The 27,834-nt window shown below is 39.5% G+C and overlaps 1 protein-coding gene across 2 annotated transcripts in view; it reads left to right on the plus strand.

The window, feature by feature from the left end:
* The window catches only part of LOC124790016 (integrin beta-PS), a 121,130-nt gene extending 117,577 nt beyond the window's left edge, over nucleotides 1–3,553 (plus strand). For both annotated transcript variants that reach the window (XM_047257566.1, XM_047257565.1), the window contains exon 14: nucleotides 47–3,553. In XM_047257566.1, the coding sequence (XP_047113522.1) occupies nucleotides 47–112 (66 nt within the window). In that variant the 3' untranslated portion in view covers nucleotides 113–3,553. The remainder of the gene's footprint in view (nucleotides 1–46) is intronic.
* The last annotated feature ends 24,281 nt before the right edge of the window (nucleotides 3,554–27,834 follow it).

Below are 27,834 nucleotides of genomic sequence, written 5' to 3' on the forward strand. Positions count from 1 at the left end.
AAAGTTGATTAAATATAAACCTAATTAATGTGTCATGTATTTCCAGGGTGAAAATCCAATCTACAAGCAAGCAACATCTACTTTCAAAAACCCGACATATGCTGGAAAGTGATCTGCTTGTACTGCTGCCTGTAGCAGAGACACCTTATTTGAAAATTACTGCCTTTACAGTGAGGACCCAGGGGAGCAAAATTTGTGAACTTGATGACTTCAGTAATTTAGTCATACTAATAATTCTATTTGTATGCGTAAGATTTATCAGTTGATCTGGAAAAACTCTTTTGGTTTTTACTTTTACATTTTTCTCTGACAAACATTTGTCCATTGGTGCAGATAAATAGAATGCAAAAGTGTTGACTTGGAACAATGCTTTTGAAGGTGAACATATTAAACAGCAGCCAACGCTCAGGTGCATTATTGTGCCTCTTCTTATCTACAGTATTTGTATTTTATATTAGATAATTTACAAATTTTAATTAATATTCAGCACAGTTATTTAAGCAGTGTTTGCGTATGGAAGCATTTGGGAACCTAGTTTTTTCAGAATGTAATGCACGAAATTTTTAATGATCTCAGGCATGTTCTGGTCCATGTTCTTCCATACTCACGTAAATCAAGCAAACTAATGCTGTTTAAAATATTTTGATGTATCATCAGACTTTTGAAGTAATAACAGTGCTATGCTGTTTTCCAGAATGATATTTACCACATATACTATTGCACTGATTGGAACAGTGCATTCCTTCCAATTTAATATCACTGTCTTTGAGCAGCTTAAACACCGCTGTTATTCATTGGTGTTATTTATTATGTTCAGTCCAGTTAATGATAATCAGTTAAAATGTTCCAGCTAGTAGTTTTAAACAAGCAGTTTTTGAAGATTTTTTTTTTCTATGTGGTATTGATGTTTCTAAGGAGATACATATCACATACTTTTGTACCAGTTTTCTGGTGTAGTACATTGAGTTATATATATGTGGTGCTGTTATTTCTTGTGCTAAGTTGGAGAATAAGTGATCAAAGAAAGCGAATGAGTTCAGTGAAATTTACTGGTTTCTTGGTGAATGTCTTACATGATGCCTTCATAACATGATGTGCCTTAGTTTTTTTAAAAAAAGAATGATAGTGTTATGGGATAATCTTCATAAATATGTTTACTGTGCAGTTATATGTGCAACTGAAGTCAACGTTTCTTCGTAGGACACATCCAGTTAAGATGAACATTTAATATTTGTTGATCGTTTTGAATCTCTCTACAAAGCTGTGGCTGAAACATAAACTGGGAAAAATTATTTTAGATTTTATACTGTTTTGTAATACACAAAAATATCTTGTAAATATCTAATATTTATATAAAAGAGGATGATTTTGCCAATTATTTTCAGGAAAGGTTTACGTATACTGTCTCCACCTTCATAGGTGCACATGTTGAATAGACGTATGTAAAGCTGAGTAAAACAATTATTTGTGTGTGTGTGTGTGTGTGTGTGTGTGTGTGTGTGTGTGTGTGTGTGTGTAAGAAAAAGAGAGATTATTTTTAAAATTTGTGATAGCTCTTCTCTTAAAAATCGTCATATTATGATGACATTTACTGTTCTATGTTGGTTTATATGGCATGTGGTTTATAATCACTGGCAGAGAATCTCTTTGCCTAGTGCGACTCTAATGTCTACCTGCTTTGTTGTAACACAAAATAGATAGTGAGTAATCACTATTTGGTGAAAAAGAATAACTGCTTAATTGAAAAATGGAGCATTTGAGGGTTACATGATTACTTAAGAGTTTTTTAACTAGCCAATGCTCCTTAATGACTGAAGTAATGTAGTTATTCTTGTAAAATGGCAGCTTCATTGAGTGCTGTACTTACTGTACAGTTATGACTTACATTATTCACATTACTCATAATACACCTGACCAAAGTCATAACTGTTTGTAATACACTTATTAAGACATCCCTATATTTTTCATTTCAGTCCTCTTTGATATTTGTTCTCCTCTTCTATTTTTCTGTCTGTTCCAGACAAATTCTTTAGTCTCTAGTCTTCCCTTGTCTGCTTTAAGTACTCTCCTATTAACTCTCTCCTTCCAGTGTCTTAAATCTCATTCAGAGCAAGTGCTGCCTATAGAAGAAGAAGAAGAAGTTTGAATTCTTGTAAATAATGAAATTCCCACTGACTTATCATACTGTCTAATGTTATTGCCATCACTTGCATTACAACACACAATGTGTGAGAGTGGCTACCTATGTATCAGATGCTTGGGGTGGATGAAACAAGCTGTGATTGACAGCTGCTTACAGAAAAGGTAATGTCAAAACCTCATGTTTTCCTCAGTTATAAAAATCATTTGCTGCCTTCTCGTTCAAGGAAGTAAAGGAAATATGTGACAGCATAAGGGAAAATGGAAAGCACTCAAACTTAATCATGAGGAGACATGGGTATAACTCCTTGTCTTTTCTGTTTTCCAACCTAGGGCATAGAGTAGTTTTTCCTTTCTCTCTTCCACCTGTAGGTGTTTCTTTTATCGTCTTCTATATCCTTACATGCCATTTGCTTCTAATGAAACAATACTGTTTGAAGTTCAGAGACTGAATCAGTCTCCAACTTCCATTTTTCTGTCTGTAAGCTGTGCTTACAGTACTTGTTGCTCCTATTCTGACGGCTAGTTGTCCTGTTATGTCTCTCATATCAGCTCCATCTATAACTCATTTTCAGCTGGCATTAAACCTTGTCTTTTTTCCTCTATTTATTAGCAAGTAACAATTATCACTTTATTTGGAATTTAGATTTACACCAGTTGTTAGGCATGTATGTATTCATAAAAGCTTTAAATACCTTATTTTTCAAACTTTATGTACACTTAAAACTAGAAAGTTAAATTTGCATTGTGCAATTGACGTGGAGGTAGGGAAAAGAATAGTAACTTGCTTCTTTGCATGTGGTGAAGTAGCATCTCGGGAAACATAGGGTTTACATATTATTACTTGTCATTTGAGATGTGTACATTCATGAATACTGATGTTACTAACACTCATTTTTAAACTTGTAAATAATCATTGATATAATGTTGATCTGTTTGAGCAAAGATCTGCATTTCATTATCTATTAAAATTTTGTTAATGGAGCTAGCTTTCCATTTAATTGTTACATACACTTCAGAAACCTTTTATTTGTTATTAAGCTGTTTTAAGTTATTTGTGCCATGTGAGTCACAGGATGTGAGGGAAATTTGTGCAGCATAAGATTTTGTGATGCTATGACTTTGTTGTGTGTGATACTGTATGTGACTTTTGACCTTATTTTAACATTGTTTTATATTTTTGTCTAATGTGTGATAACTTGTGTCTCTAAATGTTAAGCATCTCTTTCACATATGAATGGCTGTAACATTTATTGTACACTGCCATTGATTAGCTTTAAGTAGATCTGTGTGTGTCATGTGCAACATAACTATGAACTGAAAGTATCTATAGACTGTCGTCTTTAACCGTATTATAAAGTGTGTAAATTGCAATAGTTTGAAAAAAATTAAACACTGTGATTGTTCTGTGTAATAATGAAATTTCTTCCATAACAGTTACCTTGATATTCATTTCAAAAATATTTCCCTGTTCTGCTAGGTAATTTCAGACATTTTCAAAGTATATTTATCATCACTGCTGTACTTATAATGAGAGCCCCTTGACAATAGGTCGTACCACAGCTCTGTCTGCTTCGGTAACATGAGAAATTGTGTTAATAGGAACTGTTTGTAAAAGAACTTTGAGAGACGAAAAGGAAGTTCTGGCAATGCCATGTACACATTTTCAATCTTTTATTCCATTGAAAAACTGTTAATTTTCAAAAACAGTTAGTAGTGAAATAAAATAAAGCATTTTTATGTATTGTGAAAATTCACTGGTGACTCACAGCAACAGGAAAGATACTGGAATTAGAGAGTGCTGTTTACAAGGGCGATGATGGCAGATTAAAATGATCACAAAAAACTTTGGGGTAATCCCTGCTAGCTGAGTGACGTGTAAGTAAAATGGTCCCTTGCAAAATCTTTAGAGAGTATGAAAGTGGACTTGCTCTTTATTAAGTATCCTTTGAATAGGTTCTCTGTTGGTATCATGTACTTTCCTTTCTCATGTAATTACTTCTTAATTTTAATACCAGATATAGAAGAGTGTCATATAAAGCTTCACTGTAGAACAGAAAAAGAAAATATAATGGGTTTTGTCACTTTTTGAATGAATTATTAAAGGTCAAACAAAATTTTGAAATTAAACCTCATTCGGTAAAACTATCATTCTGATTTTTACAATGCAGTCTTCTTGTGAGAGCAGAGCTGAGATGAAGGAATTGACAAGTTGCATGATACAACCAGATTTTGAATTAAACAGTAAAACTTTCATTATAACACAACTAAGTTGTACAGCTCCATAGGGGAAACATTTTATTGAGAAAGGTACAACTTTGTAATAACAATATATTCATGGCACATTGAATTTGCTTTGAGAGGTAAGAAAATTTATAAAAGCCCTCCTCCTACAGTTGGCTGTATGGTTTCTGATGGTTGGGTAGAACATCTGTAGTAAGGGTTTGTTACGCTCAGAAATCAGTCTCACAGTTCGGGATTTAATTTGTCCAAGTCCTATTATCATGAACAACTGGTATTATTTGCATGCAAAAAATAAATATTGATATGGTCCTGTACACCTCTTGGATGTGTTCACTCTTTCATCAAACAGTCAATAGTGAATTCCAGCTGCATGTGAACAACTATTTCCACCACAGCCCTGACTGTTTTACCAGTGATTCTAAGGATTTACAATAAGAGTTTTATATAGCAATGTGTAGTTTGACAAATTACTGCTACAAACAATAATTTTAATAGTAAATTCAAATATATAAGGCAAAGGCAGAGCTGCTTCAAGCAAGAAAAGGAAGCGTTTACCATCTGAAGATAATTACAGAAAAAATGGAAGAAAGACAACTATATTTAAAGTAAAGATCTTCCATGACAGCATGGGTAGCACTAAGCATCTATGGCCAGATGACTTGTCTGATATGGTAATAAATTGTGTACACACACCTTTCTCATGAATCAGTCTCTGTGTTAAGTAAAAATTCTCAGAATCCGTACAGTTGTTGCTGAGATTAGTTTTCTTGTACAGACAGAAAAATGCTGTGGAATTTCTTTCATTATTATTATTATATTATTTATTAAGTTTTCATCAAATTATTCCATAATATATTTTCAAATTTAGGAAAAAGTATAGTACAAACAACAAGAAATTTTGAAAAATGAAAAGATTATCGTATTTTACGTAATGAAATAAAAAATTGTTTATGGAACGGAACTCTGCACTGTTTTGTCTGTCTGCTTTACTACGTATGTATTATCATATTTCTTTCATTAATCTGTATCCAGAGATTAAAGAGTATAACCACATCAGACTTGGTAGAGAAAGTGCCCTCCATTAATTGGCATATACTTTTTCATATTCAGCCTGTAATAATTTGTATTGAGGATTTTTTTCTAAGTTTTGCAGGTTCATATTAATGTTGTAACGCAGAAGATGATATACTCGTACAATAAATAAATCTTATACCTGAAATGTTTTTTCGTAGATCTTTCAGATAATAACTGTCACTTATTTCCATGACAGATGCCACAGATTACGCTCTCTAAACAGAATAGTTTTTCTTATGCAGATTGTTTTTCCTTTTGTGTAATAGAATTTCCATTAACACATTTAAATGAAGATTAAATAAATGAAATTCCACAACAATAAAAACTTTTCATTTGAACATGAGAGCAAGATTTTTCTTTTTTCTTTTCTTTTCTGCAAGGTCGAATTGATTGCGAAATTAAAACCACAGTGAAAATCCAATGACACTTTGTTCAGTGTCTCTAATATGCCCGTCAATCACGTCATATCGCACTTGTCAGTTCCAAGCCCACAATGAATGTCTAAAATATGCCTAGAATAACAGTATCCCACCAAGTGTGAATTGCATGCTGCCTTTTGATTTTTCCGCACTGAGATGTGCAGTGCAGCCAAAATTCATTAACGAATGAGTAACGTGTGCAGTGACACTTTTGTGAGGGCAGAAAAGTGCGGCAATGGTGCAGGAACTTCAAAGCAGGATGTACAGGTGTTCATAATAGTGGTAATCAGGGAAGGAAGCAAGTGCTTATTGATGATATTCAGTGAGTGTATTAGAGGAATGGGAAGATCGTCAGTTCACAATTTCAGTGTTGAGTGATTCATTTCCTGAAATTTTGAGGTCAGCTCTCTGTGCCATCATTAGTAAGAGACTTCAGTGCCAGAAACACAGTGACAGATGTGTTCCCAAGATGCTGTCTGACCATTACTAAACACAGCAAATGAGCACCACATTAATGTTTCTCCAGCACTGCCATAATAAGGTAGCAGATTTTTGGTACAAAGTTGTCACAGGAGACGAAAAATGAGTCCATTTTGAAAAGAAAGACACAAAATAGCAATGCAAACAGTGAATGTATTCTCATTCCCCGAGTAAACCAAAGAAATGAAAGTGAACCTTCTCCATCAGAAAGTGTTTAGCTACCATGTTCTGGGACTGAAAAGGAGTTTTGTTGCTGGAATTCATGCAATGTGCATAACCCATCAGTGCAGCCTCATATAGTGGGACTCTGAGACATCTGTGAAGGGCAATTCAGAACAAATGAAGAGAATTGTTGTCATCAGGCTGCATCCTTTGTGACAATGCTCGGCTGCACACTGCAGGTACAACAAAGACACTCCTGGAGCATTTTTGAAGGGAAGTCTTTGGTCACTGCCGTACAGCTCAAATTTGGCTCCCTGTGATTTTCATCTCTTCGCTCACATGTATTGCTGGTTAGTAGGAAGAATTTTTGCACTGACAACATGCTACAGACCAGTGTAGAGAATTGTCTAAAAGCTTAGGTGGCTGTCTTATATGACGAAAGTATGGAAAGCTGGTACCACACTAAGTCAGAGCAGTGACTATGTAGAGAAGTAGCTGGAAGGTGTAGCTAAATGTTGCAGGTAAATCATATTCATTTTCACTGTGATTTCTATGTCACAGCCTATCAGATTTATTTATTTGTTGTGAGGGAGACTTGTATTTCTTCTTCAGTCTCTGTATATTCTTCACCTTACCACGCAAAGTAACTGTACTGTGACATGCAGCAGTAATACAATTTATAACAGTCATGTACTATTGCAGACAATAATTTATTTAGACAGTCAGACAAAAAGTGAAAATTTTGGTTAGCCTGAAATATATAGTATAATTACAATGCTTTTACATACCATTTTTAATTATTACAATAAAGTGCGCTAAGACTTGATGACACAGCACCCATCTTCTTGTGATCGCTATTTGTTGGCCAGTACATGAAGGTGATCGGCTTTGCTAAACTGCATAGCAATTGAGACAGACAATACCACTTTGTCAGGATCTGATTACCTCCACAAGAAATGGAGAAATAAATACATGTATGTGAATGTATTGAAAAAACTGGTATAAATACATTGAAATATAAAAAGATAAATATTTACCTGATGAAGCTCAAGTAGAGAAAACCACAGTGTTACTGGTGGCATTTGTGATGCTACAAAACAATGAATATATTTTACACTAGTAAAAGACATAACATTGATATTTGTACACACTACTACATTTTCATGTTAATATGTATCAAATGTTCTTGGTTTTAATTATACAAAGTAACAATAAAATAGAACTGTGTAGTTTTCAGGAAGAGGCAAAAATAGGGTACTGTTTAGAGGAAGTGCAAACTTCTGTCAACACAGTCCACACTGCACATTAAACACTTGCACTCTGGAAAAGAACTTTTTCCAAATCCACTAAAAACATCTTACTACCAAATATTAAACACTGTGTTTCATGAGGGCCATTGTAGGAGAATATTTGTTAGTTTATTGTGGATGGGCATCCGTGGTTAGCTGAGGTACTTTGTTCGGTAGTAGTCACTCCATGAGCATACAGCGCCCTATTCATTTACATATAGTTCTCATAATGTCACCAGACAAACTGAAATTGGGCACCACAGTTAGTAAGTGAGAATGACCATTAAAACCAATATCACATATAAGGCTGAGAAAGAAGGCCTCTTTCTCAGCATTGCATGTGACACTGGTTTTCAGTACATTAAAAAAAAACTCCATTAGCAAACACTAGGTGTATGCACATGCAGCTTCAATGTGATCCCACATTTCCCTCTGCTTGGTAGCTACTGCAGCCTTTATAACGAGAATAAATGTAGTATTGTTCTCAAGCGGACTAGCTCACATTCTGTTGCACCCTGTATGTGAATTGTGGCCTATTCATTTTGTGATGTGCATTTGCAATCCATATGCTTTGCGTGCAGGAGACATGTCAGCAATTTATGTTACAGTTAAAATGATTTTTACACCAATAAATAATAATATAACATTACAATGATATATATATTATTATTATTGGTGTTTTGCCCTTAAAGAGCGCATTTGGACTAAACTACATGACCAGTTCCTTTTGCTGCCTTTCTTGCTGCCCAAACTTCCCTCATTCACCCGCTGTGTTTCTGTTTCCAGTCCTCTGTCCATGCTTTTTGTCGGCTTTGTGTCTTCGGCTTCATCTTGATTGCCTTTTTGGTTGCCCATATTTCTTTCATCTTCTGGCTGTGATCTTGCTTGCGTTCTTCGATCCATTTTATGCCTGTTCGTTTGTCACATTGTATCTCATGTAGTTTACTTTTCTTAATGATGTTTCTGAATTTTATTCTGTCGTTTATTGTGTCTGCTGTTATGTTGAGTTGGTTCAGGTCGTTTTCTACCTCTGCCACCCATTTGTTGTTTCTAGTGATTACCCAGTCAAAGATCTGTTTGGTCAGCCTGTGTGATGGCATTCTGTACAGGTGTCCATAGAATTGTAGTCTGTATTTTCTAATCTTTTCTGTGATCGTCTCCGTATGTTAGTACAGTTCCTCTGTAGGTTTCTTGATCCATATTCCATTGTTGTTAGTTGCGCCAAATATTTTCCTAAGTATTTTCCGTTCTACTTTTTCTAATTGTCTGATACATGTATGCCCTAGGATTAGTGTGGTCTCTGCTGCATATAGTGCCTCGGGGAGCACCACCGTGTCGTAATGGCGTAATTTGGCTTTTTGTGAGATAGACTTCTTGTTGTAATGATTCCACACTACTTTGTATGCCTTGTCCAGTTTAGTCTTTCTTTCTTTGTTTGAGTCTCTGTTATGTCCACTCATTTGTAGCGTTTCACCAAGGTATTTGAAGTTTGCCGTTTTGTAAATCGTGCCATACTTTGTGTTCATAGATGAGAGTTTCTTTGTGCTCATAAACTGTGTCTTTTCGTAAGAGATCTGTAGTCCAGTTTTGGAAGCAATTTCGTGCAGTTTTTCAATAGCGTCTTTTGTTTCCTTTATACCTTTCGTGACAATCGCCAAATCGTCTGCAAAAGCCAGGCATTTAATCTGTAGGTTTCCTAAAGTTATCCCCTGTTGTGATGTTGCCCCTTCTTTTATGACCTTATCTAACACCAGATTGAAAAGGAGAGGTGAGAGGCCATCGCCTTGTCGGACACCTGTGCGAATTTCAAAGGGCTCTGATAGTTCCCCAAAGAACTTTACTTTGGAGGTTGTGTTGGTTAAAGTTTGCTCTATGATAGCCCGTGTTCTGTTGTCTACTTTGTATTCTGCTAGAATTTTGAAGAGAGTTTTCCGGTCGATAGAGTCATACGCCTTTTTAAAGTCAACAAAGGTAATGATCAGGTTCTGTTTGTGTTGTAAAATCATTTTCAGGTTCCAAATTTGTTCCGCACAAGACCGCCCTTTACGGAAGCCTGCTTGGTGTTCCCCAATCAAGTGGTCGGTCTGGCATTCTAGTCTGTTCAGTAAAGCTTTAGAGAGGATCTTGTATGTGACCGGTAGTAGGGGTATTCCTCTGTAGTTGTTCGGGTCAGTCTTGTCACCTTTTTTGTGTAGTGGGTGTATCAGGGCAGTTTTCCAGTCGTCAGGAATTTTCATGGTCTTCCAGATGTTTTCCAAGATCCTGTGGATGTCTTTGGTGAGTTCTGGGTCTTGTAACTTCCAGATTTCCACGATGATGCCACCTTCTCCTGGTGCTCTACGATTCTTGAGTGACTTGATTGTTTCTTTAACTTCTTCTAGAGTTGGTGGTTCACTATCTGGATTGTATGTGCTCGTTTCTGTCATCATTTCTTCCATAGGGGGGTCCATGTTGAGCAGTTTTTCAAAGTACTTTGCCAGAATGTCACAATTGTTTTTGGTATTGGTTTCTAGGGTTCCATCCGGTCTTCTGAAGCACAAGTTGGGTGGTTGATATCCAGTCATATTTTCTCTGAACGTTCTGTAGAAGTTTCTTGTATTGTTCTTCATGAAGTCCGATTCGATCTCTGTCAGTCGCCGTTTGTCATACTGTCGTTTTTCACTGCGAATGATTTTGCTTGATTGCTTCTGTGTTTTCAAGAAGTTCATCCAATTCTCTTGGGATTTATGGCTACTAGATTTTTTCCATGCACTGATTCGTTGGTCAATAGCTTGGTCACATGTGTGGTTCCACCAACGGTGTCTCCGTGTGCGTGGTGCTTGTGCTAGTTTCATGGCCTCTCGGATTCTTCGTGAAAGTTGTGTCCAGTCTGTCGTTCTCTCCATTTTAATTTTGTGTAATATTTGTGTCTGGTTTAAAGTAACGTTTTCTGGATCTGGTCTAACAATTTTGTTCTTATGGAGCTTTTTCTTGGGCAAAAGACGAATCCTGATCTGTAGTAGGTGGTGGTCTGAGTCGAAGTAGCCTTTACGGGTGTCTATGTTCAAAATTTCTTTTTGTGAGTCTTTCTGGACTATTACGTGGTCGATTTGTAGTTCTTGCTTTCCGCTGGGGAATTTCCATGTGGTAAGTTTTCGTGTTGGTTTCTTGAATTTTGTTGACATAATGGCGAGGTCGTGGCTTTTGCAAAAGTCTATCAGATGTTTTCCGTTTTTGTTGGTGTCCTTGTGTGGAGTATGTTTTCCTGTGATATGTCTGTATATCTTTTCTTTTCCGAGTTTAGCGTTGAAGTCTCCAAGTATTATTTTGACTCTATGTGCAGGAATTTTTCTGATAGTTTCTTCCATTGTCGTCCAGAAGTCATCAATTTCGTCCGGGTTTTTCCTGTTGTAGTCATTAGTCGGTGCATGTGCGTTGATTATTGTGTGGGATTTATTGGCTGATTTCACTGTGATGGTGCTGATTCTTTCGTTTGGTGACAAAAAGTCGATTATGCTGTCCGTGATCGACCTGTGTACTGCAAATCCTGTGCCAAAAAGCCATAGGTTTTTCAGTTGTCTCGGTGGTTTTCCTTTGTATATTCTGAAATTCTCCATGTTGAAATGGTCTTCGTCTGTCAATCGTGTTTCTTGCAGTGCACATATTTTGATTTGAAATTTTTCGAGAGTGTCTGTCAGTTGTTTCATCTCTCCTGTCTTCATCAGTGTGTTCACGTTGAGTGTGCCAATGTAGTGTTTGCATTTGGTCTCGAGGGAGTTTGAGAAGCTCCGATTCTTCTCATGATGTCCGTGAGCCCCCGGAGTCCGATGCTCACGACGATCCCAGTCTATTGACTGGGGCCCAGGGTAATGAGATTTTTCTCATTGTACCATCATGATGTTTAGTAGTTGGATGTATGGCATGCTGCTGACTAGAACCTGACTTTCCAGATCAGGAGGTTGGTTGAGGCCGCCACTGACATGTGGAGCAGACGCCTTTTGTAGCCGCCAACTGTGGGAACAGACGCTACTAGTAGTTTTGGTCCGCCCCGAGTATTTCATTTCCTCGGTACCACCTATATCTAGGAGGCATTCCCCTATCCGCCACCTGGGGAGGCGCTCGGTTGCGGGTCTACTAATCGCCCCGATATATATATATATATAATACTTGGAGACTTCAACGCTAAACTACAGTGAATTTATGAAATCGCTTCAATCATTTGTAATAGCCCATATATATATATATATATATATATATATATATATATATATATTCATTGACATATGGTCACGACACACTACAGATACGTAGAAAAACTCATAAAGTTTTGTTCTGCTGAACCTGCACTTCAGGTTTCTGCCGCCAGAGCGCTCGAGAGCGCAGTGAGACAAAATGGCGACAGGAGCCGAGAAAGCGTATGTCGTGCTTGGAATGCACTCACATCAGTCAGTCATAACAGTGCAACGACACTTCAGGACAAAGTTCAACAAAGATCCACCAACTGCTAACTCCATTCGGCGATGGTATGCGCAGTTTCTTCTGGATGCCTCTGTAAGGGAAAATCAACGGGTCGGCCTGCAGTGAGCGAAGAAACGGTTGAACGCGTGCGGGCAAGTTTCACGCGTAGCCCGCGGAAGTCAACGAATAAAGCAAGCAGGGAGCTAAACGTACCACAGCCGACAGTTTGGAAAATCTTACGGAAAAGGCTAAAGCAAAAGCCTTACCATTTACAATTGCTACAAGCCCTGACACCCGATGACAAAGTCAAATGCTTTGAATTTTCGGCGCAGTTGCAACAGCTCATGGAAGAGAATGCGTTCAGTGCGAAACTTGTTTTCAGTGATGACGCAACATTTTTTATTAATGGTGAAGTGAACAAACACAATGTGCGAATCTGGGCGGTAGAGAATCCTCACGCATTCGTGCAGCAAATTCGCAGTTCACCAAAAGTTAACGTGTTTTGTGCAATCTCATGGTTTAAAGTTTACGGCCCCTTTTTCTTCTGCGAAAAAAACGTTACAGGACACGTGCATCTGGACACGCTGGAAAATTGGCTCATGCCACAACTGGAGACCGACAGTGCGGACTTCATCTTTCAACAGGATGGTGCTCCACCGCACTTCCATCATGATGTTCGGCATTTCTTAAACAGGAGATTGGAAAACCGATGGATCGGTCATGGTGGAGATCATGATCAGCAATTCATGTCATGGCCTCCACGCTCTCCCGACTTAACCCCATGCGATTTCTTTCTGTTGGGTTATGTGAAAGATTCAGTGTTTAAACCTCCTCTACCAAGAAACGTGCCAGAACTGCGAGCTCGCATCAACGATGCTTTCAAACTCATTGATGGGGAAATGCTGCGCCGGGTGTGGGGGGAACTTGATTATCGGCTTGATGTCTGCCGAATCACTAAAGGGGCACATATCAAACCTTTGTGAAAACCATTGTGAAAATATCTCAAATAATAAAGTTATTGTAGAGCTGTGAAATCCCTTCAATCATTTGCAATAATATATATATATATATATATATATAAGATTCCATGACTTACCAAACGGGAAAGCGCTGGTAGATAGGCACAATAAAAAAAACACACAAAATTTCAAGCTTTTGCAACCCACGGTTGCTTCGTCAGGAAAGAGGGAAGGAGAGGGAAAGACGAAAGGATGTGAGTTTTAAGGGAGAGGGTAAGGAGTCATTCCAATCCCGGGAGTGGAAAGACTTACCTTAGGGGGAAAAAAGGACAGGTATACACTCCCGCGCACACACACACACACACACACACACATACACATACATACAATACACACACACACACATATATATATATATATATATATATATATATATATATATATATATATAAATCAAAGATGAGGTGACTTACCGAACGAAAGCGCTGGCAGGTCGATAGACACACAAACATACACACAAAATTCAAGCTTTCGCAACAAACTGTTGCCTCATCAGGAAAGAGGGAAGGAGAGGGGAAGACGAAAGGAAGTGGGTTTTAAGGGAGAGGGTAAGGAGTCATTCCAATCCCGGGAGCGGAAAGACTTACCTTAGGGGGAAAAAAGGACAGGTATACACTCGCACACACGCACATATCCATCCACACATACAGACACAAGCAGACATATTTAAAGACAAAGAGTTTGGGAAGAGATGTCAGTCGAGGCAGAAGTGTAGAGGCAAAGAAGTTGTTGAAAGACAGGTGAGGTATGAGTGGCGGCAACTTGAAATTAGCGGAGATTGAGGCCTGGCGGATGACGAGAAGAGAGGATATACTGAAGGGCAAGTTCCCATCTCCGGAGTTCGGATAGGTTGGTGTTGGTGGGAAGTATCCAGATAACCCGGACGGTGTAACACTGTGCCAAGATGTGCTGGCTGTGCACCAAGGCATGTTTAGCCACAGGGTGATCCTCATTACCAACAAACACTGTCTGCCTGTGTCCATTCATGCGAATGGACAGTTTGTTGCTGGTCATTCCCACATAGAATGCATCACAGTGTAGGCAGGTCAGTTGGTAAATCACGTGGGTGCTTTCACACGTGGCTCTGCCTTTGATCGTGTACACCTTCCGGGTTACAGGACTGGAGTAGGTGGTGGTGGGAGGGTGCATGGGACAGGTTTTGCATCGGGGGCGGTTACAAGGATAGGAGCCAGAGGGTAGGGAAGGTGGTTTGGGGATTTCATAGGGATGAACTAACAGGTTACGAAGGTTAGGTGGACGGCGGAAAGACACTCTTGGCGGAGTGGGGAGGATTTCATGAAGGATGGATCTCATTTCAGGGCAGGATTTGAGGAAGTCGTATCCCTGCTGGAGAGCCACATTCAGAGTCTGGTCCAGTCCCGGAAAGTATCCTGTCACAAGTGGGGCACTTTTGTGGTTCTTCTGTGGAGGATTCTGGGTTTGAGGGGACGAGGAAGTGGCTCTGGTTATTTGCTTCTGTACCAGGTCGGGAGGGTAGTTGCGGGATGCGAAAGCTGTTTTCAGGTTGTTGGTGTACTGATTCAGGGATTCCGGACTGGAGCAGATTCGTTTGCCACGAAGACCTAGGCTGTAGGGTAGGGACCGTTTGATGTGGAATGGGTGGCAGCTGTCATAATGGAGGTACCGTTGCTTGTTGGTGGGTTTGATGTGGACGGACGTGTGAAGTTGGCCATTGGACAGGTGGAGGTCAACGTCAAGGAAAGTGGCATGGGATTTGGAATAGGACCAGGTGAATCTGATGGAACCAAAGGAGTTGAGGTTGGAGAGGAAATTCTGGAGTTCTTCTTCACTGTGAGTCCAGATCATAAAGATGTCATCAATAAATCTGTACCAAACTTTGGGTTGGCAGACTTGGGTAACCAAGAAGGCTTCCTCTAAGCGACCCATGAATAGGTTGGCATACGAGGGGGCCATCCTGGTACCCATGGCTGTTCCCTTTAATTGTTGGTATGTCTGGCCTTCAAAAGTGAAGAAGTTGTGGGTCAGGATGAAGCTGGCTAAGGTAATGAGGAAAGAGGTTTTAGGTAGGGTGGTAGGTGATCGGCGTGAAAGGAAATGCTCCATCGCAGCGAGGCCCTGGACGTGCGGAATATTTGTGTATAAGGACGTGGCATCAATGGTTACAAGGATGGTTTCCGGGGGTAACAGATTGGGTAAGGATTCCAGGCGTTCAAGAAAGTGGTTGGTGTCTTTGATGAAGGATGGGAGACTGCATGTAATGGGTTGAAGGTGTTGATCTACGTAGGCAGAGATACGTTCTGTGGGGGCTAGGTAACCAGCTACAATGGGGCGGCCGGGATGATTGGGTTTGTGGATTTTAGGAAGAAGGTAGAAGGTAGGGGTGCGGGGTGTCGGTGGGGTCAGGAGGTTGATGGAGTCAGGTGAAAGGTTTTGCAGGGGGCCTAAGGTTCTGAGGATTCCTTGAAGCTCCGCCTGGACATCGGGAATGGGGTTACCTTGGCAAACTTTGTATGTGGTGTTGTCTGAAAGCTGACGCAGTCCCTCAGCCACATACTCCCGACGATCAAGTACCACGGTTGTGGAACCCTTGTCCGCCGGAAGAATGACGATGGATCGGTCAGCCTTCAGATCACGGATAGCCTGGGATTCAGCAGTGGTGATGTTGGGTGTAGGATTAAGGTTTTTTAAGAAGGATTGAGATGCAAGGCTGGAAGTCAGAAATTCCTGGAAGGTTTGGAGAGGGTGATTTTGAGGAAGAGGAGGTGGGTCCCGCTGTGACGGAGGACGGAACTGTTCCAGGCAGGGTTCAATTTGGATGGTGTCTTGAGAAGTCGGATCATTAGGAGTAGGATTAGGATCATTTTTCTTCGTGGCAAAGTGATACTTCCAGCAGAGAGTACGGGTGTAGGACAGTAAATCTTTGACGAGGGCTGTTTGGTTGAATCTGGGAGTGGGGCTGAAGGTGAGGCCTTTGGATAGGACAGAGGTTTCAGATTGGGAGAGAGGTTTGGAGGAAAGGTTAACTACTGAATTAGGGTGTTGTGCTTCCAGATTGTGTTGATCGGAATTTTGAGGTTTTGGAGGGAGTGGAGCTGGAAGTGGGAGATTGAGTAGATGGGAGAGACTGGGTTTGTGTGCAATGAGAGGAGGTGGAGGTTTGCTGGAAAGGTTGTGAAGGGTGAGTGAGTTGCCTTTCCGGAGGTGGGAAACCAGGAGATTGGATAGTTTTTTGAGGTGGAGGGTGGCATGCTGTTCTAATTTACGGTTGGCCTGTAGGAGGATGCTCTGAACAGCCGGTGTGGATGTGGGAGAGGAAAGATTAAGGACTTTTATTAAGGATAGGAGTTGACGGGTGTGTTCATTGGCTGAGTTGATGTGTAGGTGGAGGATTAGGTGGGTGAGGGCAATGGATTGTTCAGTTTGGAACTGGTATAGGGACTGATGGAAGGAAGGGTTGCAGCCAGAGATGGGAACTTTAAGTGTGAGGCCTTTGGGGGTGATGCCAAATGTCAGACAAGCCTGAGAAAATAGAATATGAGAGCGTAATCTGGCTAGGGCGAAGGCATGTTTGCGGAGGGAATGTAAATAAAACTTAATGGGGTCGTTGTGGGGGTGTTGTGAGGGTGACATGGTATTAGAAGGTGGAAAGTGTAACATGAGGTGAAATGAAAATGAAAATAAAAATATATGGGGAGAGATAAAGGTGAACCGGAAAGTAACTGGAGATCTGGAATGAAAAAAGGCGAAAAGGTGTTGGTTACAGCTGGGCTATGTTGGACTTGGGTTGGTAGACAACGATGTGCATAAAGGTTAGGTGGTTGTGTTGCCGCCAAAGCACGTTAAAGGACGGAGAAATTCGAGAAAATTTCGAAAAAACTGCGTGTAGTATATTAAAAGGAGTGGTATTGTGGTGGCAGATTATGAAAATGAGGCTAACAATTGTCTGACGAAGAAATAATGACGTTAAAACCTGTGGGAAGCGGCTAAAAATTTTAAGTGATGTGGGAAAAACGCAAATGGAAATAAAGCGAAAGTTATTAGAACTGGCCAAAAACAGAACTGGCAAAAACAGAAAGAGGAAAATAAGACGACAGAAAAGATTTCGAAATGCAACAGTGACAATAACAATATATATATATATATATATATATATATATATATATATATATATATATATATATATATATATATATATATAAAAATAGACACACACACACATAGCAGACTACGTAATAACTTGTAGCAAGCTCAAAATACTAGTCTGTCCTGCATGTATTCATCCACTGATTAATAGCATTTCAGTGTTAGTGCCACGTATAGCTTCCTTTACAGGGGACTTAAATTCCTGAGTAATAGCGTTTCGCTATTAGTGCCTCATATAGCTTTCTTTTCAGGGGACCTGAATTGAACATTAGCTGCTTCCCTTCTAATTTATTATAAATTTTGATTCCCATATATTGAGACACCAGGGCATACTGTTTGAGGCAGTGGATGGAAAACCTAAAGGTATACAAGCAGTAATAATCTCATAAATATATAGGAATGGGACAGTTAATCTTTGAAGTTTTACAAATAACAGGTGACATGATTCTTTATGATTTATTAGTGCACATATTGCAAATGATTTTTTCCTGTATGTTTAGTGTCTCCACTCTGTCAGCTGAGTTTCTTCATTAAACAATACCATATTTAATAATAAATTCAAAGTAACTCGCATATGCTACTTCTTATGTGTCCAAGTTAGTTGCAGTTATAATATTTGCAAATTCAGTGCTGCTTAATTTGTTAGCTAGGTGCTCAAAGTGTGCCTGCCAGCTCAAATTTTTATCCAAATTTGATCCTAAGAGTTTGACGGATTCGATTTCTTCTATGTCTCGGTGTTGTGAATAACCTTAATCTACTCACATTTTTGAATTGTGTCATATGAGTCGTAGATATGTTTAGATTCTGCCCATTTAGCTGAAACTAGGTTGCTGAGGACTGATGATACTGACAAAAGATTCAGGAATTTTTTCTGCAGCCTGTTTTTCATCTGACATTGAAGTATTGTCTGTGAACAGAACTGATAAGGAGCTGATATTTAATGGTAAATCATTAACATAGAACAGAAAGAGAACTAGGGCTAGGATGGACCATTGTGGGGCACATTGACATATTAGTTTTGAATCAGAATACTGTAATAATTTGCTCCATTTAAAGTAGTATCAGCTATTTGCTTTTTGTTTGATAAGTAGCATTTAAGACATTATAGGGCACTGCCCCTAATTACGCTCTTGTCAAGTTTGCAAATACGCAAGGAATGGTTTAGTGAATCAAATGCCATTGTGAGGTCGCAGAAGATTCCCGCAACCTTGTTGCTCTTGTCTAATGTACTTATTTTCTCAACAAACTTTTTCTGCCTTGTGTCTGTATATGTGTGGATGGATATGTGTGTGTGTGCGAGTGTATACGCGTCCTTTTTTCCCCCCTAAGGTAAGTCTTTCCGCTCCCGGGATTGGAATGACTCCTTACCCTCTCCCTTAAAACCCACATCCTTTCGTCTTTCCCTCTCCTTCCCTCCTTCCTCATGAGGCAACAGTTTGTTGCGAAAGCTTGAATTTTGTGTGTATGTTTGTGTGTGTTTGTGTGTCTTTCACCTGCCAGCGCTTTCGTTTGGTAAGTCACATCATCTTTGTTTTTTGATATATTTTTCCCACGTGGAATGTTTCCCTCTATTATATTGACTTTAGGGATATTTGCTTTTTCCTCAAACATTAACTCAGATGGTGTGTACACTGTGCTACTATGTGGTGCTGTAGCAAATATGAAAATTCTAGGTCTTAATTACTATGGTCCTCTGTAATGATGTGTTGTAAATATTCTATCAGTGTCTGGCATGTTCTCTTGAGCGCTTCATCTTTCTGTGGGTAAAATTCTGTGTTCTGGATCTTATGAAACCTTAAAAATATGTACACATTCTTGAGCACTTCGCTTAAAGAATTTAACCCCTGGTTGGTCAACAACACTGACAAAATTCCATAGCACAGCACAATTTCTTCTACAAATTTCTGCACCACTGTCTCAGTGTCCTGCCTCTTGATCGGCACTGTTGTTGTTGCTGCTGCTGCTGCTTCTAACAGACCTACAATGAGCACATTACATTTCTCAAATACTGTCATCAGTATCTATAATACCAAAGGCACCTTTGTCCTGTTCTGCATGAACTTGTTCGTTTGACATTTCTACATCTACATCATTACACCACAAGTCACTTGACAGTGTGTCGTGGAGGGTGCTCCTGGTGCCACTAACTGATTCCCGCCGGTCTCAGATATGCTGTTACAGTGGAATTGTCTTCTATTTCCTATGTTACCTTCCCCTTTGGCATTTCCATTTTGAAGGTGATCTGTGACTATGACTGCAAATGCATAGTTCGATAGTAGTGTACAGACGCGCTATCTTGTATATTGCAGATGCACTGTCTGATACTGCAGCTTAACCATGTATAGAATAATGCCTTTACTGCTTGTGAAAAGGTACATTTACAGTCAGGAGGGATGCATGATGACACGCATACAGTGCAATTGCGGATGCTTGTGGAAACTGAACACTGCATTTGTTCCTGTCCACCACCTTCCTGACTTGTCCCGCCCCCTCCTTCCCAGTTCCACATGTGAATGGCATGTGGGAATAGTGATTGTTGATAATCCTCTGTATTAGTTCTAATTCCTCGAATTTTCTCGTAGTGGTCATTTCGCAAGATGTACGTGGTAAGAAGTAATATGTAGTCCAACTCTTCTCAGAATGTATTCTCTCAGAATTTCAATAGTACCTGTTTGTGATGCACAACAGCTCTTGTGCAGTGTCTGCCACTGGAGTCAACTAAACAATCCCATGATGACCCGAGCTGCTCTTCATTGGATCTTCTCTATCTCTTCTATCAATCCTACCTGATAAGGGTCAAAGACTGATCAACAGTACACAAGAATCAGTCAAATAAGCACCTTGTAAGTTACTTCCTTTGTGGATGAATTATTTCCTTAAGATTCTTACTATGAATATTAGCCCAGCCTATGCTTTTCCTATTTGTTTTATGTGGCTTTTTTTCCTGCTCATCTACATTAATATACATTATTCTATATTTATAACAAGCTGACATTCATCAAACCAATCAGAAATTTTGTGTAAGCGATCTCATATCCTCCAACAGTCACCAAACACCATCACCTTCCCATACGTAACAGCAGCATCAGCAAACAGCCACAGGTTGCCGTTCACCCTGCCCATCAGATCATTATATACAAGGTATGATCAAAAAAATCATTTACAGCAACTGCTGATGCTACAACCATTTGATGTAATTTATCTGATAGCCTGATCCATTGAGATAGGCAGCATCAAAGTTGAAACATGTTCTGATGTGTCTGCCAGCTTCCACACACTCTCAAGTGAGGTTGTGTTCACTGTGTGTATCATGGATTTCAAATAATGTGAACATCAAGTCATAAATTGCAAATAAAGTGCCAAAGAAACTCATGAAATGTTGAAATTGGTGTATGGCAATAACGCTGTAACTCTGAAGATTGTTTACAAATGCTATGAGTAATTTAAAAGCATAAATGAGTTGGTAGGAGATGAACAACATTCGAGACATCCATTAATCTCGAAAACAGGAGAAAATGTGCAAAAAGCACCAAAAACTGTTCATTCAGACAAGTGAATAACTATTTGGGAACTTAACTGACGAACTAAACATCTCTGCGCCAAACATTTTAACCAATAATTTGCGAATGAGACGAGTGAGCAAAAACATTTTTTTCCAGGCTTTTAATTGATGAACAGAAGGAAAATTGTGTGTCAGTTTTCATAGCATAGAAGAAGGATTGTCTTCATTCAGATCCTTACTTCATGTCCAAATTGTAACTGGAGATGTGACTCTGAGACAAAAATTCAGAATTCCCAATGGAAAACCAATGAAACTCTTCATGCTAAAAAGACACATCATCAAAATCAAATATCAAAGCCATTCTTATTATTTCTTTCGATAATACAATCAAAGCGCAATCAAAGCTCATTCTAAGAGGAACAGTTGTAAACACCAAATTTTACAAAAGCATCCTTTCGGTCGCATCCACGTTACCAGATTTAGCACCTTGTAACTTCTGGCTCATCCCAAAAATTAAAACTGTGCCTAAAGAAAACATTTTGACACTGTTACTGGCATTAAGAGGACCATGACAGAGCAGCTGAATGCCCTTCCAAAAGAAGCCTTCCAGAAATGCTCCCAGTAATGGATTTCAAAATTGGAATAAGTGAATTCTGCCCAAAGACTGTACTTTGATGGAGATTCAATCAGATTCCATGTAAGCTTATTATTTTGTTCCTAATAAAATTATTCACTGCATTTTTTGATCACAGCTCATATATAGAAAATAAGAGATGTTCTATCAACTTCCCTCAGGCACACCTTACTATACACTTGTCTGTGATGAACTCTCGCCGTTAAGGACAACGTGCTGGTTTCTATTACATAAGAAGTCTTTGAGCTGCTCACATACCTGGGAATCTAATCCATATGCTCGGACCTTCATTAACAGTCTGCACTGGGGCACCGTGTAAAATGCCTTCTGGAAATCTAGGAATATGGAATCTGCCTGTTGTCCTTCACCCATGATTCCAGGACATTGTGTGAGAAAAGGGAAAGATCAGTTTCACACTAGCAATACTTTCTAAATCCATGCTGATTTGTGGACAGGAGCTTTTCTGACTCAAGGAAATTTATTGTATTTGAACTCAGAATATTGTCAGGAATTCTGTAGTAAACCGATTTTAAGCTTATTGTTCAGTAATTTTGTGCGTTCTTCATTTTACCCTTTTTTATATATTCCTAAAAAAGAATCTGAACCTGGCATATGCTTTCGCTTGCCGCAGATGCTTACTTCTCGTACTCTATGGTGGTTTATGCTTCCATTCATAGTGTGGAACATATTACTGGATATTTGCCATCACTTTCTAAGTAGAATAACTCTGTTCCTTTGTCTAACAACAGAGTCTCGTACAAGATTGATGAGCCTGTGGTAATAAAAGGATGCCGGGAGGAAGGATGTGGAGCTTGATTCTTATTGGCCCAGGGGGTTTTTAACATGTAAAGCAATTGTCACCATCCACTGGGCCCAAAATCTAGGTCAACAGACTGCACTGTGACTACAAGCACATATCATCATCTGCCTCCTCCTATCAAGGCCAGATATATGTGTAGGCTGGAGTGTTCTCTGTATCGCAGGTAGCTGTTCCAGTCATCCCTTGGCTGGCAGGGAGCTCACATACATTGTGGCACATCCATTGTGCATCCAGAGCAACTACATTACTGATAAGAGATGGGTGGAAGTGTTGTCTTCTCCCTTGTGATAGATCACAGCAGAATGTTTGGCAGTCAGGCAGGTGTCTCTGGATCACAGTCTGGCAATGTCGTTCATTGTTCAGTGACAAGTGATCTCTACTGGGAAAAATAATATTTCTGTGACTAGTTTCAAGTGCTATCATGACGTTACAAGGTAACAATGGAGGGAGAACGTAGCAAGTGCATATCTGGTACACTGCAGAAACTTTTAAACTTATATTTGTTAACATAACACATTGTGCTTCTCTTTTGATTATGTTTTGGGAAATGATTTTGATTTTCAAGTATTCTGTTGTATGGGAGAACTTTCTTAGCAGCAGTAATATGTTAATAATGTTTCATTTTCTAGAAGACATACTAGATTTTAGAGGCCAAAGAATTTACTATCACCAAATATATATAACTCTTTTATCAGCCTGAAGACAAGAGTCCACTAGCAGTCATCCCTAGAGAACTGCACCACACTACATCTTGCCAGAATGTCTTACCTCAGTAATTACGGTAATATTTACTGTCATTTACTAAGTGGGATAGCTCTGCTGCTAATGTTCCATCTTACTGTGTTGTATTGACCTTGAATAAGGCTGTGGTAATGAAAGGAGCATGAGGGAAGGGCTTGAGAAAAATTAATAAACCTGATATAAAATTGTTATTATTCATAGGAAATACTCCCAAAAAATGCTGCTTTCACTGTGATGAATGGAGCATAAATGACAATTAGATTTATACTTTGGTAGGGGGGGATGGGAGGGGGAACTTGATTCCTAATGGCCCAGTGGGTAGCCATGTTTCCAGGGGAGGAGGGCCAGTGACCTCGGCCTACTAGAACAATGGACCTTTTGTTCCAGAAAAGATACTGTCATTCAGTGACTCTACCATGTGATGGAGGGGAGCCGTATTACCTTATCTTGTCTTGAGATAAGAGAACAAAAGTCCTTTGTCCCAGAAATGGTACTTATACACTACTCCCTGGCATCCGTTAATAAATGTTTCAGTCTTATTAACTCATAGCAATGTGCCATAATAATTTAGTTTCTGGCGTTACAGTTTATGATTCTAACTTCTGGCCATTTCATCGAGGTAACACTTGATTCCTTCGTGTTCCACACTCTCTGTATCCCTTTCTGGATAACATCTGTAAGTTCTCATTGCATTTGGGTTGAATGTGCCCATATTGGTTGCACCAGTAGCACTTGGGTTTTGCAGTCCAGTGCTTGATGCCGTCATCTTTTACACTTTCCCAAAATTGTTATTGTTTTATATTCAGCACTCATGTCCCATCTTTTATCAACAGTGATAACAAAAATTCTGGAAGCTCTTGGTGTCTTCTGCCTTTGTGGCTGTTGGTAGCCATCTTCCCCTTGTTCTCAATTATTAACTACATCGCAGACAGTTAATTTTTCTCTAGCTTCTCCCCTTGTTCTCAGTTATTAACTACATCGCAGACAGTTAATTTTTCTCTAGCTTCTCTGATAATTATAGACCTGAGGTACTGAGATAGGAGTGGTTTTTCATTTTTTTGGACTATTTTGTACCCTGTGTTCACATTCTTAAGCCCAAAATGGCTTATTTACTAGTATAAGAGCATCCTTTGCACCAATGCTTCTCATGTCTGAACTACTAGTTGAATTCATCTTACTTGAATATTATATTATATACAGTCTTCAAACTAATGCCTGAACTCCCCCCAAAGTTCCTTCTTTTCTTCTACAAGTATTTCTTCCTCTGGTGGGCTCTCCTTCAACTTGTCTGCCTTAGGCAAGTTCACCAAGTTTCTGCTGGGCTCTTGGGATGGCTTCTACATAGGTTATTCTGGAATAGAGAAGAGAAGTGATTTGTTGGAAATGAATAAGGGTGCAAAATTTAAGGATTCAATTAAAAAAATAATTTATTTTTCAAATAGTTTCAGAGACATGTCTGACAGTGGCTGTACATCTTTGCAAATCAATGAGTACACCCTACCTCCCTATATTACAGGCCATTCCAGCAACACCTGGTTCTATCTTTTGCAGCCAGAGATGAGCATTCTATTACAACTGGTTCTGACAATACTTAGTTGTAGTGGAGCATTACTAGTTCAGCTCCAGCCAGCATTGTTGCCTGATCTCCTCCAAGGTCCTCCCTCTCCCTCCCCGCACTTGATCTAGCATTTTCTCCTCCACTCCCCCCTCTCCACACAATCCTCATCTCTACCCCTACCCTCTTTCCTCCTTCTCTCTAGGCTTGTGTGAGTCTGCTCACTCATGGTCTGTACACTGTAGTGAAAGGATCATAAGGCACCACCAGTAGTAGCAGAGATCAGCCAGTCAGAATAAGAGAGGAAAATAGTATTATCCAGTTCCTCTCTCACATTATCTGACTTCTGTCCTATACCCACATGTGACATGTGGCTCAGTCTATTACACATTTATGTGGAATAGAACTGCCAGTGTGATTTGCTTTTAGGATTGAAGGTATGGTTCATAAACAATAACAAGGAAGTAGTGTAACAAATTTTCTTTATTTATTCACAATGTTTACTTTTGTAGCAATTGTTTTGTGTAATATTTGTTAAAAAATGCTTGTAATGTTAGAGACACTCAGATTTTCTCACAACATAAAATGCTTTTTGACATCAATTTTTTTTTGGTGGCTTCACAACTAGAAACTTATATACATACAGAGATACTTTTTTCACACTAATACCAGTGACATGAAAAGCTAAAAAGAATCTATATACTATGTTCACCATGGCAGCCGATGATAAGGTATTTACTGTTGTCTTGGTAGCTGAAGTGGCCAAAAAGTACAGTGAGCCATCTTGAAAAAGATAACACATTAGTACTTTTATTTACAATATGTACACTGAATAACTGAGAGATACGTAACTTTGAAATGCTGTAAGGCTGAGTTATACATAATGAGAGTAATGTTTACAGAAACAAATAGTCTCAAATGCTGACACACTCCGATAAGACACTGTCATGTAGTAGATTTAGTAGTGTCATGCTATGTCGATGTACTGTTTTCATTGCAGTCTTCTATACTAATGTTGATAAGTTTGTAAGCTCATTCAATCTGTGGGGCAAAGCTCTGAATTGTGGCTGCTTAAAAAGAGGGGCTAACCAACCAGTCACAAGTGGTGAGGCAATGTGAATTTCTTGCCCTCTGGCAGCGTGTATGTCTGCCCCCCCCCCCCCCCCCCCTCAGAAACAGTGAATAACGGAAGAGTGAGCTTGCCCGGCAGCATGCCCACAGGAGGTTTAAAAGTGTAGCTGTGAGCAATGTGTGGCACAACAGATGTGGTCAGTGAAGATGATTTTGATACCACAGTTACAATACCCTCTTCGATACCACTGTTTTTCAATAGAGATACAGTTATCATTTGTCAATGCAGTTGTTGCAATGCTACACTAATCTTCTTTGATAACACATTTTCTTTTTACATGGGAAATGAAAAATATTTTGTGCTAATATTAATACTGACTGGGATGACCAGTAACATGTAAGAAAAAGAAAAACACACACACGGTATACATGAAGGGAGTTCAATGAGTAATGCAACACATTTTGTCTCACTCAATTTTGGTTGAAAAAATGCGGAATTTGTTGTTGGACATCGTGGAATATTCCCACATCAGGCCCTACAGCTTCAGGAAGTCTGATAGGTGGCAGCACTATATGTAACCTTTAAATGATGTCTATAATGGAGTTGTGTTCCAAGGAGAGAGCTGTCATTGAGTTCCTTTTACTGGAAATCGAGAGCATCACAGATGCTTGCAGAACGTCTATGGAGACCTGGCAGTCAACAAAAGCTTGTTGAGTCTTTGGGTGAGGCATCTGTCATTGTCGCAACAACATCATGCAAACCTCTCAGATCTCCCATGTGCCACCCTGCCGGACACAGCTACGATCACAATCAACACCTCGCTGCTCAGTTGGGCATCTTTGCTGGTAGCGCTGACATGCTTATCCACCATTCGGGGTACTCAGAGGTGTGTACCTGTTGGGTTCCTTGACATCTAACAGAAGACCATAAAAAGCAATGAATGACCATCTGGGGACAATTGCTTGCATGTTATGAGATTGATCATGACAGTTTTTTGTCGAATGTCATCACATGCAATGAAACATGGTTTCATAACTTTAAACTAGAAACAAAATGGTAATCCATGAGGTTGCGCCGTACCACTTCTTTGAAGAAGAAATTCAAAGCCTCACCCTCAGCTGGTAAAGTCATGCCAATGGCCTTCTGGGACTCTGAAGAGGTTGTTCAGTTTTATGTCCTTCCTCATGGTGTGATGATCAGTTCTGAAGTGTATCATGCTACCCTCAGGAAATTGAAGAAAAGACTTGAGCATGTTCGTCATGACAAAAATGCAAATGAACTTCTCCCAAGAGGAGCTCAAAAAAATTAATTGGATTATTCTTCCCCATGCAATCTACAGGCTGGAACTTTCACCTTCTGACTTCTATCAGTTTGGCCCAATTAAGGATGCACTCCACAGCAAGCAATACATGGATGAGGGGGATGTTATTGATGCAGCAAGACATTGGTTCTAATGTCGACAATTAGAGTGGTACCTTGCGGGCATGCAGCCCCTCCCAGTACGGTGATGTTAGGCCATCACACTGAATGGAGGTTATATTGAAAAATATGGTCTTGTAGCCAAGAGAGTGAGAAGTAATATGGTGTACTGGAATCCTGAATAAAACCAACCCGCTTTCATAAAAAGAAAAATGTAATGTATCACTTACTGAATGTTCCTCATATATGCACATATGGTGTGCAATCAACTCAGAAGTGTACATATTGCACATATACAATATATACCCACACATACAGTGTTCAATAAATTCAGTCACACACCTATTACTCTATGACAAATAGCTCATACTACTCCACATACACTCACTCACACACAAACATATGCTGTTTATAAATAAATGTGCCCATTCTCTCACTGTTACCCAAGTGAGTAGTGAGAGTACAGGAGGGCCTTGATGCCATCCTCACAAATGAACTGTTTGTCATGATAGTGCAACAAACGAACAACTTTCATTTGCAATGTAGGGTGTACCACATGGTCTCATGATTGGATGCTTACTTGGTGAACCTTGTGCAGAGGAGGAGGAGGTACAGCACTGCCAGCGTCACCAAGCAGGCATTCATTGTAATCACCAGTTGTGAGAGCCATTGAGGCCACACGAGGCACACCCTTTGCCCAACT

This window comes from Schistocerca piceifrons, chromosome 3 (assembly GCF_021461385.2).
Source record: "Schistocerca piceifrons isolate TAMUIC-IGC-003096 chromosome 3, iqSchPice1.1, whole genome shotgun sequence".
NCBI classification, from domain to species: domain Eukaryota; kingdom Metazoa; phylum Arthropoda; class Insecta; order Orthoptera; family Acrididae; genus Schistocerca; species Schistocerca piceifrons.